Source organism: Morus notabilis, unplaced genomic scaffold (genome assembly GCF_000414095.1).
Source record: "Morus notabilis unplaced genomic scaffold, ASM41409v2 Scaffold72, whole genome shotgun sequence".
Lineage (NCBI taxonomy): Eukaryota > Viridiplantae > Streptophyta > Magnoliopsida > Rosales > Moraceae > Morus > Morus notabilis.
Window position 1 is genome coordinate 441,094 of NW_010367952.1, and position 15,691 is coordinate 456,784.

General features: G+C 35.6%; 2 protein-coding genes across 2 annotated transcripts; both read left to right on the top strand.

The window, feature by feature from the left end:
* The first annotated feature begins 215 nt into the window (after positions 1 to 215).
* LOC21398105 lies at positions 216 to 6,750 on the top strand. The gene is made up of 6 exons (XM_010114005.2): positions 216 to 1,449; positions 4,531 to 4,586; positions 4,678 to 4,908; positions 5,265 to 5,553; positions 5,934 to 6,130; positions 6,275 to 6,750. Exons 1-6 carry the CDS (start codon positions 457 to 459, stop codon positions 6,426 to 6,428), a joined length of 1,920 nt encoding a protein of 639 aa, XP_010112307.1. The 5' UTR covers positions 216 to 456; the 3' UTR covers positions 6,429 to 6,750.
* Positions 6,751 to 9,338: 2,588 nt separating this feature from the next.
* On the top strand, positions 9,339 to 15,191 carry LOC21398106 (TIMELESS-interacting protein). The gene is made up of 5 exons (XM_010114006.2): positions 9,339 to 9,769; positions 10,516 to 10,638; positions 11,460 to 11,559; positions 14,267 to 14,382; positions 14,880 to 15,191. Exons 1-5 carry the CDS (start codon positions 9,449 to 9,451, stop codon positions 15,066 to 15,068), a joined length of 849 nt encoding a protein of 282 aa, XP_010112308.1. The 5' UTR covers positions 9,339 to 9,448; the 3' UTR covers positions 15,069 to 15,191.
* The last annotated feature ends 500 nt before the right edge of the window (positions 15,192 to 15,691 follow it).

Consider the following 15,691-nt stretch of genomic DNA (forward strand, 5'->3'; position numbering starts at 1 on the left):
TACTACGTAAAAGAAACGTATAAAATGAAAACCTTACATTGAATTAAATAAAGAATCAACATTTTAAGAGAATTTAATGATAGGTACCAAAAAATTCTCCTTAAAATTTTTAGCCGCAAAACACGGAAATGTAGAATAATGGGGCCACGTGGATGGGTGAACATCAAAGTTTGGGCCGGCGAGCGACGAGTCGGCCCAATAAAAAAATTTAAACGGTCATAACGTCCGGTATTTTCTTTGACTTCTTCTATTTCTCTTGTCTTCTCTCTGTTAAACCCCCTCTCCATAAAACCTCCCCCGATATCATCGTTCGCTTTCTGTCCCATCCCATCCATTCACCTTGCCTTCTTCGCTCTCTTCCCTCTTTTCTTTTGTCCTCTCTCTCATGTTCTTGTCTTCTTAGAACATTTCCCTTACGTTTTCTCTCTTTCTCTTTCACTTTCACGTTTCTTGAAAATGGATTCTTCAGAGCCCACGACTCTCTCACGCGGCAACGGACTGATTTCCGCGGAAAAGCGTGAGGAAAAATGCTTTTCCAAACGAAACGATTCGAATCCGTCCGGAAAATCAGGGGAATCCGAGAACTTTTCGTCGGAGAAATCGGACGAGATCGAAGATACTATTCGGAAGATGATTTGCGACGTGAAAGTTCTCCAGCCTCATTCGCTGCTCCCGAAGCCCGAGGCGCCACGGGGATTGAACGACGACGTTTCGGAAGACCAGCCGCAGTCGCCGTACGACATGCCGGCGATCGGGAAGTTCATCCGCGAGAGGAGCAACGGCTTCTCTGCAGCGATCGTGAAGAGATTGTCGTCGTTGAAGGAAAACCTCGACGAGCCAAAAGCGAAGGCGAAGACCAAGACCGACGTTACGGAGTTCAATCTCTCCGGTCTCAGAGTGATCGTGAAGCTCAAGAGCGAGGAAGAAGAAATACAGAAATCGGAGAAACAAGCGGCCATTAAAGGTCGGATCAGCTTCTTCTCGAGGTCCAATTGCCGTGACTGCACAGCTGTGAGGCGGTTTCTCCGAGAGAAGGGGCTGAAATTCGTGGAGATCAACATCGACGTTTATCCGCAGAGAGAGAAGGAGCTGGTGGAGAGAACGGGGAGTTCATCGGTGCCTCAGATTTTCTTCAACGAGAAACTGTTCGGAGGTCTTGTGGCGCTGAATTCGCTGAGGAACTGCGGGGGATTCGACCGGAGAGCGAGGGAGATGCTGGAGAGCAAGTGCCCCGACGACGCGCCGGCCCCACCTGTGTACGGATTCGACGACGACGATCATCCGGAGGAGGAAGAATCGACGGACGACGTGATAGGGATCGTTAGGGTTTTGAGGCAGAGATTGCCGATTCAGGACCGTCTGATGAAGATGAAGATCGTCAAGAACTGCTTCGCTGGGGGAGAGATGGTGGAGGCGATCATTCAACACTTGGACTGCGGCCGTCGGAAGGTACACGTTCTGATTCGTTTTCGGTTTTTCTTTCTTTTATTCTCTGCGTTGCGTGTACAGTAAACAGTGGACTCGCGCTTTCTTGTCCATTAATTTTGCCCCAATTTGTTTCACTAATTTATTTCAGTTTAAATAGTGAGTATAATTAAACTCTCATTTGATAAACATGCAATTTGAATTATATTATTCATTTAAACTGAGTTATTTAGAGTTTAGTTTCTCTCAAATTCAACCGTTCAAATCATTTTTAAACAATAAAAAAATATTCACTCTCTATTTTTCACACTTATCAAACACAAATTAAAATTTTATTTTTTGCTTAATTTAAAATTTTAACTAAAAATTTAATATTAATTCAAACTATAATTTAAACCACGCAGTTTAAATTTTTATGTTAAAATTATTAGGAGACTTTTAGTTTATGGATTATAATCATGTGATTAGAATCATTTTTTATTTACGTATATTTTTTATGAGAAAAAATACTGTAATAAATTATGAACTATAATTCAAATCATAATTTAAATCTTCTAACCAAACATTCCTAATTTAACCTAACAAAGTAAATAGAGACTTTGATGTTCAAACATCGTTCGGCGTAAAAGCCACGGAGACCGTTTGTTACAGTGCCCTGCGTGGCATCTAATTTTTATTATAAAAAAGAACTTGGGTCTCTCGGGTTATCTACTGTCTCTGTCAGTTAAAAAGTTGAAGTTTCGAAATTTCTAAAGCGATTTTTTTTTTAAAAGAAAAATGCATGAACTTGTTGGAAAATAACAAATTAAGTGGAGTAAATCCTAAACTTAGCAAACATTAATGATGATGACCATGCGGTTGATGATAACTAATACATCCATAAAATCTTGTTTGCAGAGCTGAATATATTATCTTTTTATTAGGAAGAGTTGAATATATTACTTAACTCATTTATAGGTGCAATAAAAAATTATATAGTTGGCATATATAGTTGCTTTGATTTGGTTAACGAATTTATCGTACTCATTCTTTTCAATAGAAAGGAAATTAAATATAAAATTGACCTTTTTAATCAATTTGCGTATATTCCTGCAATATTTTTTTCTGGACCCAATTTGGGACCTCTTTTAGTCTTCATCAGGCAATGAACAATTTTAATAATAAATAAACAATGACGGGTCTCTCATGATTTTATGAGGTCTCGTTCACTTTGTAAATTTGAGTTGAAATGTGACATTTTTTGAGAGTTTTGAACTGTAACAAAAGAAAAAAAATTAGATGTAACATTTTCGTAAAGCTTTTAACTGTAAAAATCTAGAACTGAAAACTCAAATCGGTGAAATGAACGAAACCGTTATCTATTGAAATAAATTAGTTGTATCTGGTCATGAGAACCTTTTTGAGAGATTTTCTCATACGACAGTATAAATTAAAATTTTTAATCGTTAAATTTACGTATTTTTTAATTTTTACATAATTTTATATCACGGTTAAAAAATTTGAGTATACTAACAAAAAAGTTGAAGAAAAATGATGCTAGTTTGCGCGTTATTATTAGTCAATAGGAGCTATAGTGATAGAGTTATTGGGATAATAATTGCCTTCACGAGTAGGAATGAGTGTAATTATCGTTGAGAGCCTGTTAGCACGGGGGGTCCACTCTCTTTCTATCACAACGGTCGTGCGATAACGCTCCATGTCATTCAATTTCATATTTGGAGTGGAAGAAAGGTTCATAATGAAAAAATTCATGGAAAACTAGCATTTTCGTCACCACATGTTCTTTTCACATCACATTTGTACACATGCAGACGTAATAGTGTAATATACATTTTACGCAGTATGATATAGATAGGACGTAATAAATCATGGTTAATAGAAGATCTTAAGTTTCTGCTGATTATTACAACTTTTTTTTTTATTTGTCACAGAATTTCATGCGATAATATCGTGAGTGTCCATGTGATTTATATGTAGATTGTAATTTCTATGCAGTTTAGTATGTGTTCTCTAGCTGGATGAAAATCATAATTACCTATGGCATTGTTCTTTATGTAAAGTGTCGTAGATGAAAAGCACGTTTCTGGTTTTCGTCTTTGTTTTTATTTTTCATTTTTCTGATTTATTTGGTGGGCCATATTTAGCTAATTAACCTAAGGCTTTGCATGACCCATGAGTTTACACGGTTCCTTAAAGAATGAGACAGCCCTTCCAGGTGGGGCCCATAATAATATACAAGGCAGTTAGAGTCATTATCCATCCTACCCGTCCCGTTGACAAGGAGACATGTTAAGCTTTTTGGGCTTGTTCATCCGGTCCCATATGTAATATTTTATTTTCCAGAGTCGATTTTACAAATTCGAATAAAGAGTTTAAGGTATTATTCATTTCACCGATTTGAGTTTTATTACAGTAAAACACTCTAAAAAACAGTCACATCTAACTTTTTTACTATAGTAAAAAGCTCTCATATAAAATTATATCTCAACTCGAATTATAAATTTGAATCAACAAACTAAACAGGCCTAACTTCTTTTATTTTATTATTTTTTAATTACCGCTACTCTAAATTTATGTTATCCAATTTTATTTGCTGTGCTCAGGAATAGAACATGTATTTGGAGTCTAGGGACAGTGGATTAAGCCCTAGGATATCAATTCAATTCCCTCTTCATTTAAGATAATTTATTCTGATGTAGCCGTTGACTTTGTAAGTTTGGACTTTGGAGATTATGTAAAATTTTATTATGAGCTGAGGGGCTTCTTTTATTCATTCATTTGTTAAATCGGTCCCTTCAACATCGCATACAACGACTAGGTCAATTTGCAAGAATCATCCTTTAATAGTTGATATTATCATGAAAAAAAAATAGATACATAATGCATTTAACGTATTTGATTATGTTTGCGTCTGTTGTTTGACATAGCAAGGAAAAGAGAAACAAAATGTAGTTTGTTGATCATAACTTACCTCTGTGTTATCATCAAAGTTTTTCTTAAAAAAAAAAAAAACAAATACTTGTTAGAATTTTGGGAAATATCTCTTTTTTTTTTTTTTTTTTTTTTTTTTTTTTTTTTTAAAGTTATATGTTACAACACATGCAGGCAGTTGAGATCGGAAAGCAGCTTGCCAAGAAGCACTTCATCCACCACGTCTTTGGGTAATAAAGCATTTCGTGCAAGAGATACTAAAGATTATCAGTACAAATTTTTCTCTGCGTATAAATGTTTCCCTTTTACATGTTTATGCAGAGAGAATGACTTTGAAGACGGAAACCATTTCTATCATTTTCTCGAACACGAACCATTTATCCCCAAATGCTATAACTTCCGAGGATCCACAAACGATGGTCAGCCAAAGTCTGCAGCCAAAGTTGGTGAAAAGCTCACCAAGATCATGTCTGCCATACTTGAGGCCTATGCCTCTGATGACAGATGCCATGTTGATTATATTGGCATCAGCAACAGCGAGGAATTTCGAAGGTAAGTTTAGATTTCTTCTTCGTTTTCCTTGTTCCTTGCTCAGCATATCTTTTCAATATTCATTGTAGAACAATATAGTTTATGCATTATCAGTTTCTAATTTTAAAGGTGTACTAAGTATTATTCTTGTTCTTAAACTTTGGTCTTTATTCTTCTGGCCTTACAAGCTCTGGTAGAGAAAAAAATTCTAAAATATTTGCATATAATAATGCCTATCCTAGCAATTTTTTAACTGGCCAAATAGCTGAGTATGGTGACAGATCATGTGACTATCATTTCATGCATATTCTTTTTTTTTTTTCAAGTCAAATTGACTTCTCTTTTAAGTTATACTCCTTTCTCTCTGCTGATTTCAGGTATGTAAATTTGACTCGAGAACTTCATCGGATAAACCTCGTTGAACTCTCACCAGATCAGAGGCTAGCCTTCTTCTTGAACTTGTACAATGCCATGGTCATCCATGCAGTCATCAGGTTAGGGCATCCAGAAGGTGTAATGGATAGGAGATTCTTCTCTGACTTCCAATATTTAGTCGGAGGGCATCCCTATTCCCTTAGTACCATAAAGAATGGCATTCTGAGAAACAATCGCAGGCCTCCTTATTTCTTGGTCAAACCATTTGGCTCTGGAGACAAGCGTTTAGAGGTAAAAATGACTTTTGTAAGCATCATCATTAGCTTGATAAGCAAAAAGGCATCATTATAAGCTTAAAATAAGTCTAACTTGTAGAGTTCTAGTCTAAATCCTACCAACTTAAAGTAAGTTTAATCAGTTCAGAGGAATTTTCTTTGTCTATATATATATATGTATATATATGTATGTATATATGGCTTGCCTGCAACTTAATTTTGAGTAGAAAATAGGACAGCTATTTCCCCCTTTTTGTGCTTCATTTAGTGTTTGTTTAAACCTCAACTTAGAATGAATGGGACTTGATAGAAGGAATTACAATTTAAAGCTTCTGTTCCATGCATTCTTGGTTTGAAATGGGCAGAAATTCTAACAGTTATTTTAAAAAATTTCAGCTTGCTCTTTCTAAAGTGAATCCATTAATCCATTTCGGTCTATGCAATGGGACAAGATCAAGCCCAACGGTGAGGTTCTTTTCATCCCAAGGAGTTGAAACTGAACTAAGAAGTGCTGCAAGAGAGTTCTTTCAGAGTGTTGGAATGGATGTTGATTTGGAAAAGAGAACGGTGCATCTCACCCGAATCATCAAGTGGTGAGCAAACCAAGCCCTTAAAACTTTTCACTTTCATCTTGACAATTAACTACATAATGGTTAATGAAGCTGAAGAATATTTGTGTGAACTTTACATAATGGAAAGAAGTATACTTCTTAAACTTACTTTCATATTTCCTGCAGGTTCGACTCTGATTTTGGACAGGAGAAAGAAATCCTAAAATGGATCATGAATTACTTGGATGCAACTAAAGCGGGTCTTTTGACACATCTTTTGAGCGACGGAGGCCCAATTAGTATTTCATACAAGAGTTATGATTGGTCTATGAACTCTTGAAAGATATTAGATATGGACCCACTTGGAGTCACGTTTTTGGGTCATTGAATGAAAATCTCCTAGTGATACACCTGCTTTGGCATGGGAAATATTTGTATATAATACTTTAAATTTTGAAACATTTGTTACAAGTCATCGTCGATAGAGGCTTGAAATGGAAATAGAATTAGAGGGGTTTGTTAATTTATTGATTTGGAATAGGTAATGTGTGAAGAACGAATTGCAACCTATTACAGGTCATCTTAGGGATGAAAGAAAATGTCATTGGGATGGGTGTGATTCGCTTTAATTTGGTGATGAATGATAATGCCATTGAGAGAGAGATCATGTCATTTCCCTTTTGAATGCTGCGTGAGAGTATCAGTATAGTGTTTGTTCAAAATGAAATGAAATCAGTCGCAAATATTGCGCCTTGCATATTATAAGAGTAATTGCCAATCATCTGAGTTTTGTAAAATAATTTTCATTAAGAAGTCCTCAAAGACATTGTTATTTCTCATAAAGGATGTAATCCGGGAAATTATTCCATAATCCATGGTGTAGCACACATCGTTCCACATCCATCAAATGCACGAACTGTTGCCTGCCCATATCCATGTCCTCTGCAGGCGACAAGGGCATAAAACGCCTTCTTTTTTAGTACGTACCGTACTCAAATTCGCATTACTGTGTATTTTCTAATCCGGAGAAAGCTCACAAGAACGACAACGAACGCGAACCGTTTCAGTATTACTGTGTATTTTCTAATTCTGCTATTTTGATGGGTGGAAATCATCATCATGGAATGGAAGAGTAGGTCGGAGGCCAAATCTTGGAGCTGGCTGAGATTGAATATTTAATCCAAGCTGATAATCGCATAAGTTGACATAGTTTTCCAGGTAATTTTCTCCTATGTTTTCTTGCTTATTTCTCTGAGTATTTTGTGTTTTTAGGTGTTTTGGAAGCTAAATGAAGCTTTGGAGCTTAAAAAGGGCAATTTGGAGAAGTTATGGACGCGCGGCTAGAGAAAACGAGCGTCACTGTTAAAGTATTAAAGTTTAGTTTATTTTACCGATTGGAGTTTAGAATTTGAGTTTTATTACAGTAAAACATTTTTAAAAATAGTCACATTTAATTTTTTTATTACAGTTATAAACTCACGTAAAATTATATCTCAACTCGAATTAAAAACTCAAATCAATAAACTAAATATGCTCTAAACTATTGAGCGGAATGTCTGAGTTTAAATTCTTATAATTACACTTTTTATCTCAATTTAAATTATCATTATGTATTAAGTTTTTAATATATTTCAATTTTAAATAATTATTGTTGGCCCATTTCTTAACAGTTTAAATTTTTAAGATGAATTAGTAAGTAAACGTTTAGTTTACGAATTTAAAATTATTCTCAATTTATGTATATTTTTTATGAAAAAAAATACTATAACGAGTCACAAATTATAATTTAAATTATAACACAAATTCTTGTATTAAAAACACTCTATAAATTAACAGTCGCGGCGCTCTGATGTGCGAAAACTACCACGAACCTAAGCTCCAGCTTTTGGGTGCTGCTGCGCCCACCAGAAAAAAAAGCCAGCGCCGCAGAGCCAAAGACTATCGCAAAATCTTAAAAAACTCCATCCGTGGAACCAAAAAAAAAAAAAAGAAAAAAAAAAGACAAACTTCATCCGCTTCTGAACTCAATCTGAACTCAATTTGAAGTTTTGTTACATCAAACTTCTTTCGTTTGAAACACAAGAGAGTTCGAGAACTTTCCTGCCTTTGAACGAACTCAAGTAAAAGAAGAGTTCGAAAATGGGAGTTTAGGTTCTTGACAAAAGTGTGCTGTCGTCGGGAGTTTAGGTTCTCTATCACCGTCATGTGGGTGTGGATTTACTATTGTGCATCTAGTTCCTTTCTTCTTCCTCCAAATTTTCTTTCCTTTTCATGGAGAGGTTCTCAGCAACCAAACAATCCAAAAGCCAAACCCAGACCTTTTCTCTGAAAAAGAACCAATGCGAAACCCAAACAACCAATTTGATGAGTACTGACTTTCAATTAGGTCAATATCTATTTGTTAAATTAATGCTCAGATGAGCAAGAATTATATTATAAATTGTTCTGATTGATTTTGTTGTTTATAAGTAGTTTTGTGGATTTGTTTTTTAATGCGCTCAACGTAATCGTCAACTCAAATATTCGTAGAGTTTTTTTATTAATATATAATAAATGTAGTAAGGATTATATTATGCTTTTAAAGTCCGTTTATTTTACCGATTAGAGTTTAAAATTTGAGTTTTATTACAGTAAAAATATCTCAGAAACAGTCATATCTAATTTTTTGTTACGGTAAAAAGTTCTCACATAAAATTACATCTCAACTCGAATTAAAAACTCGAATCAACGAACTAAACAGTCTGTTTAATTCGTTGATTCGAGTTTAGATGTGACTATATGTGAGAATTTTTTACTATAATAAAAAAATTAAATATAATTATTTTTGATAATTTTTTATTAAAATAAAATTCAAATTTTAAATTTAAATCGATAAAATAAATAAGACTTTAAATTAAATACGAACTCTTCAATCATATTCATACCCATTGGGAAGGTAAAATTATTGTCCCCTGTCAGAGTCTCTTTTTAATATTATAAAATACAGTGCCAGAGTAATTTGTTTTTAAAAAAAAAATACAAGGTAGTAAAGTGATTTCTTTTTTTCCTTGATTCGACTGTCATTTACGAGAGTGATGTGGTTCAAAATGAGACTCATGCTTGTAATTTGGAGGTTATGTTTGGAAATAAACCTTAAAACTTTTCCTTTTTTCATTTCTTTCTTTTTCTTTTTAATTTTAATTTTTTCAGTCACGTTCAATATCTATTTCCCTTCCCTCCTATTTTCCCGCCAAAAACAAAGCCGCAGAGAGAGAGAGAGAGGAGAAAAAAAAAAAAAGAGCAGCCCAAAGCCCCGGACCCTAGAAATCCATCCTCGATCTTGGAGAAAAAGAGCAGTCAAATTGATTTTCGAAGAAGAAAATGGCGAAGGAGAAGGCGGCTCCGACGGGTTGCTACAAATGCGGCCGACCGGGCCACTGGTCCCGCGACTGTCCGTCCTCCGCTCCGATCCCCAATTCCAATCCCAACCTTAATACTTCCTTCAGATCTACTCCTTCGTCTTCTTCTTTCAAGAGTGGTCCCGGAACCGCCGAGAAATCCTCGGCGAAGCCGCCAAAAAAGGTCCTGCCTCCGAGGGTGAGGCCCAAGCTCACCCCTCAGCTGCTTCTCTCCGACGATGGCCTCGGTTATGTCCTCCGCCACTTCCCTCGCGCCTTCAAGTACCGCGGTCGCGGCCACGAGGTTCGTCTCTCTAATCTCTTGTTCTTGATCGTTCAACTTTTCCCTTTCTTTGATTCTCTCTCCCATTTCTCTATCCGTACATCTTATTTGTTTGCTATTTCTGTAAAATAATCAAATTACAAATCTTTAAAAGCGTTTTTTTTGTGTGTTTTTTTTTAATAATTTGATTCTTTTTTCCCCCTATAGTTTTAGGTATCAATCGTATTGTTAACTTGGGGTTTATGCTCATCTGACATAAATATAGGAACTCAATAATTCAAGCAATTTTTCTTTTTTATTTGTAAATCAATGTGGATTTTGGGTTCATTGATTAGTCATTATAAGAGGTACACGCCACCAAGTAAACTGTTTATGGGCACTTTTATTTGGTATATTGCCGATTAAGATGCATCTTTAAAACATATATTGTCATATCTTTTATATTGCCAATTTCCATACGTGTTGGAGAAAATTGAAGATTACCTAGAAAATCTCTTTCTTTCGATTGTTTTTCGCTCTTATTTCTTTTGAAGGCGAAATCAGTGATTTATTTGATAAGAAAGTAGTTGAACTCGTTGAACTTTCACGATCTCGTGCCCCTTATCAGTCTTGAGCCCTGCAGTTAATCGGCTTTTCATTCCATAATCAAGGATAGTAGCATAGTTTATTCCTCCAAATTGAGATATGTTCTGTGAAAGAAACGGGAAAGAACAATATCCGACAGTTATTAATTTTAGTTGCTCTTCTGTTTGCTAATTCCCTTGCAGGTTAGCGATCTAGGGAACCTGATTCGCATGTATGGCGAATGGCATTCTCGTTTGCTCCCTTATTATTCATTTGATCAGTTTGTACATAAGGTGGAACAAGTTGCTGCTACAAAACGCGTAAAGGTAAGGCAGCCTTAAATCTTTCCTTCCTGGTTTATAAGATGCTATTTGGCAGAACGATTGTTGTAATATTCTTTTGTATATTTTTATGTATTGGTATTAGATTGTAGATACTTTACTAATTTCTGATTCTCACTTTTATATTTCTTAAGGACAATGGAAAGGCTAAAATGATATTGCATCGTAAACTCAGAAGTTTAATATCTGTTTCAATTTCATCAATCTTTTGAAAACATCTTTTATAAATTATTGCACAACTCAACAAATCATTATACTAAAAGTCGGCATTCTGGCCTTTTGCTTTCAAATTGGTTAGTTTTCCATAGGCTTTGCAAGTTGAGAAACCAAAACAAGAAATTTAAAAGGCCTAGGAGATGTGTCCCGCAAGTTAAGTTATTGAAATCGCTGTGGTATCTTTTCTCAGACATTATGAACTTTTTCTATAAAACTATCTCTATCAAGTTCGCTATTTCAAATGTTTCACTTATAACGTCCTAGCGGCAATAGCATGATTGCAACTCTTTTGTCTTTTCAGCAACATTTTAATCGAACACACTCACATAGGCACACATTTCCATATACTTTTTTTAGCAGTTTAGTATATATATATATATATATTATATAATATATATATATATATTGTTATAAATAAAATTGGTTGCAGAATTTACTTCAAGGTGCCCTCTGCAAATCCAGCGAGACTTTCCAGATATTGGTTTTGGCATCATTTGCTATCTTGCAATGTGATGCTTTTTTTCTTTATACGTGCATTGATGCACCCTAACATAATACACCTCTCACATGTTTTGAGCATTGTTGAGTAGACATGTCTTAGAGAATTGAGAGAAAGAGTTGCCAGCGGAGGGGATCCAACAAAATTGCATGAACCACCAGTTGAAGATGAAAATCCTCATGATGGACAAGGTTTGTTGGATATTTTGCTAATGTTGTTATTATGGAAGTGTTTGGTTGTAGTGAATGGCATGCATCTGTTATATCTTCTTTATCCAATTCTATGATATGGACACTGTTGGCTGCTGTAATCTAATAAATGCTTTCTGAACAATATCTTGTCAACTGGTTTTTCACGGACGCACAGGCATTTGACATTAGCTAAATCCTGCAAGGCTTATTGGTGACTCTCCTTCACAGCTGATCATCAGCTTGGTATATGTTATCTTAGTAGGTCATGATATTTTCATTCTATCTTTAAGCATTAGAGCTAAGTGAGCATGGGCTAAACTTGTTTATGATGCTTTGCACTTCATGGATGTCAAAGACATCATCTACTATTAGATGGTCACCTGTAACGGGCGTTGCTTCCACCATGCTCCTTGTGTGGCGTATTTTCATGCAAAAGAGAAGCGGAATACTACTGTTTTGCAATTTGCATTCTAGTTCGTTGCCTTTCAGAATCATTGATGGCTTTGGCGAGTGCCAATTTAACATTCTTAAACCTTGTCTGAGCTTAAAAGAAAGATCATTTCGGGAAAATATATAGAAACAATAAAGGGCCTGAACGCAGTTCAAATAAATCTGCCTTGCTTTATTAATCGAAAAAAAGTTCACTTAAATAGACTAGGGCTTGAATACTGAGTCCATTATCTTCTCTAAGATAATCTATCCTATTTGAATTCAAATACTAATTGATAATTCCTAATCTAAATAACCGGAAATAATAAACTAAATAATAAAGATAACTATTGACTTATTCAACCTATCTCTAAAAGATCTTATCTGCTAACACTCCCCTTCAAGCTTGGCCGTAGATATCAATAAGCCTAAGCTTGCCTACAAAATACTCGAACGTTGGTCTAGAAAGTCCTTTGGTGAGTATATCCGCAACTTGTTGTCCTGTAGGAATGTACTCAATGCTGATGATTCCCTTCTCTAGCTTTTCAGTAATAAAGTGTCTATCCACCTCCACATGTTTGGTTCTATCATGATGAACTGGGTTATGTGCTATGCTGATAGTAGCCTTGTTATCACAGTAGAGCTGCATAGGAAACTCACAACTGATCTTCAACTCTTCTAGCAACCGTTTCAACCAAATTGCTTCGCAGATGCCATGAACCATGGCTCTGTATTCAGCTTCAGCGCTGCTTCTTGCTACTACGGACTGTTTTTTACTGCGCCAAGTCACCAAGTTCCCCCAAAGGCGTGTGCAATATCTGGATGTTGATTTCCTATCTTTGACAGATCCAGCCCAATCGGCATCAGTGAAGATTTCCACTCTCCTGTTTTCTTCTTTTCCAAAAAATAATCCTCTTCCCGGTGTCTTTTTGAGATATCTCAATATCCGATAAATAGATTCGAAGTGTCATTGGCGCGGTGAATGCATTTGTTGGCTTACCACACTAACTGCAAAGGCGATGTCCGATCTTGTATGTGAGAGGTATATCAGTTTTCCCACTAGCCGTTGATATCTTTCTCTATCAGCCATCTCTCCACCAATTGCTTTTGCCTTGCCTCCTTGTTCAATTGGAGTTTCTATTGGTTTGCTATTATAACCCTTGGGTAGAATTCATCCCCAAAAGCTAGCTTGTAGGGAGAGGGTGTCCAAGTGGTTATAAACCCACATGCTCAGCCCATACTTTAGCAATGTGGGACTCAACCAGGATCCTAACAGACCACTACGCTTCCGACACCGACGTCCACGGCGGCCCACTCTGGGTGGCCCACTTTGGCCTTTCTAGGTCGCCCCTTCCGCAACGTGGGCCTGAGGAGGAGCATGCTCTGATACTAATTGTTATAACCCTTGAGTAGAACTCATCCCCAAAAGCTAGCTTGTAGGGAAAGGGTGCCTAAGTGGTGATAAATCCACGTACCAATAGGTCTAGTGTATACTTCCTTTGTGATATGGAGATCCCAGTTTTGCTTCTTGCAACTTCCATTCCCAAGAAATATCTCAGCGTACCGAGATCTTTAACTTCAAACTCCTCAGCCATCAACCTTTTAATTCTCGTCATTTCTTCAAAGTTGTCCCTAGTAAGTATTATATCATCTACATATACTATTAGGACTGTGATCTTTCCATCTGATGAGTGCTTAACAAACAACGTGTGATCGGTTTGTCCTTGTGAGTATCCATGGCTTTTAATCACCTTTGAAAATCTATCAAACCATGCGCGCAGAGACTGTTTCAGTCCATATAGCGATTTCTTCAGCTTGCACACCATCTTGTTTCTCTTACTCTCTTCAAACCCGGGTGGTAGGCTCATATACACTTCTTCCTCCAATTCACCATTTAAAAAGGCATTCTTCACGTCAAGTTGAACCAGAGGCCAATCCAGATTTGCCGCTAATGATAGGAGGACTCTTATTGTGTTGAACTTTGCAATTGGGGCAAATGTCTCAGTGTAATCGATTCCATAAGTTTGTGTAAAACCTTTTGCAACGAGCTGTGATTTGTACCTTTCTATCGATTCCATAAGTTAATTCATTACATCAGTTAATTCCTGGAATCATGGGATGGATCAGTCGCTAGTTTCTAACATATTCTTTACTAGATAAACCATTTTTCTCTTTGAAAAATTATTAGTATACTTAATCTGTACAATATTAGATGGGAACAAACATGGTCTTGACTGTAACCATGTTGAATGCTGACTGATTCTTTTGGTTTTTGTAGAGGCTATAAGTTCCGAGGAAGTACGCCATCACAAGGAAGATTCATCTTCGAAGAACCATAACATTGATGATATTCAGGAAGACATGCTCCAGGATGTTTATGAAAATGCTATTGAAGTATGTTACATTCTTCTTTCAAGCTATTCTTCGTTTTATAGTTAGTTCAGTTGCCTATCATTTTGTCAGAATGTACTTGTGTCTGTTAGTTTTATTGAAGAGAACTGCTGCCATTTGTCATTGTTTAGGATCAAATGTTTAGTTGGGTCCTGATAAATGTTGTTAAATACGTTACTATAAGGTAGGTTCTTAACATGTTCAACATACAAATGTCTCGAGAATTGGAATAGAAAAGCAGTAAAATTTCTACTTATGTGAATTTGAAAAGGAAGAAGTTCGACTTAGTCAAAAGCAGGTATTCTAGGATTGGTGCCTTGATGAGGAGTGACTACTTTTTTATTGTATGATGTAATCCTGGAAGAGGAAATTCTCCATGCGTTCAAGATGCCTTTGAACAGCAGTACCTACTATGAATATACAAAATAATTAAAGGCCAGCTACTGAAAGTGATGTTGAATAATAATATCATTATTTTGTTTCTTACTATTTAATTGCAGCAACCTTCGGCGAATTTGCAAAATGGTATAACACCGGCAAAAGAATTACCTAATCAAGTTCCAAATGACAAAGTTAGTCAGTCTATTGAGAATGATATCACAGAAGAACAAAGAGCCCGAATGGAAGCTAACAGATTGAAGGCACTAGAGAAAGCTGCAGCTAGGGCCCGCTCATTACAGGTTACTTGACTGTTCACTACATTTGAGCATTTTGGTCTTCTATCATTTTGGAATATGCTTATTGTATTCTATGACTGTCAGCAACAGAATTTCCATTTCTATATGACAGCTGCAAGAGTTGCTGATAATGTATGTGCGTGTTTGTTTATGTTCTTAAAAAAAAAAAAAAAACAAAAAAAACAAAAAGACACAATTTTGGCATTAGGGATATGATTTTGGAAACTCTTTAAAAAGTTCAAAATTTTCCGCATTCCTATGATTAGACAAATTAATTAATTCAAATATTTAATTTCATTCTAAGTAAGAACATGTATGATTGTAATGTTTGGAATTATTTTTTAGTTGTTTTCGAAAACGTTTCTGCATGTTTTTTGAGGCACGAAAATGAAAACGGTCTACAAATTGCGTTTGTTTAATAAAAATTTTGAAAGTAAAAACACAAACAAAAAAAATGAGAATAGTGTTTGTGAAGAAAGTAGAAAACGATTGAAAATTATATTTTCTTTTCTATTTTCATTTTTTAATATTTATCAACAATATTATATTAATAATTAATAATTAATTACTAATTATATTATATATCAATTAATAATTAATAAATAGATATACTTAATAACTAATAAATAGATAAT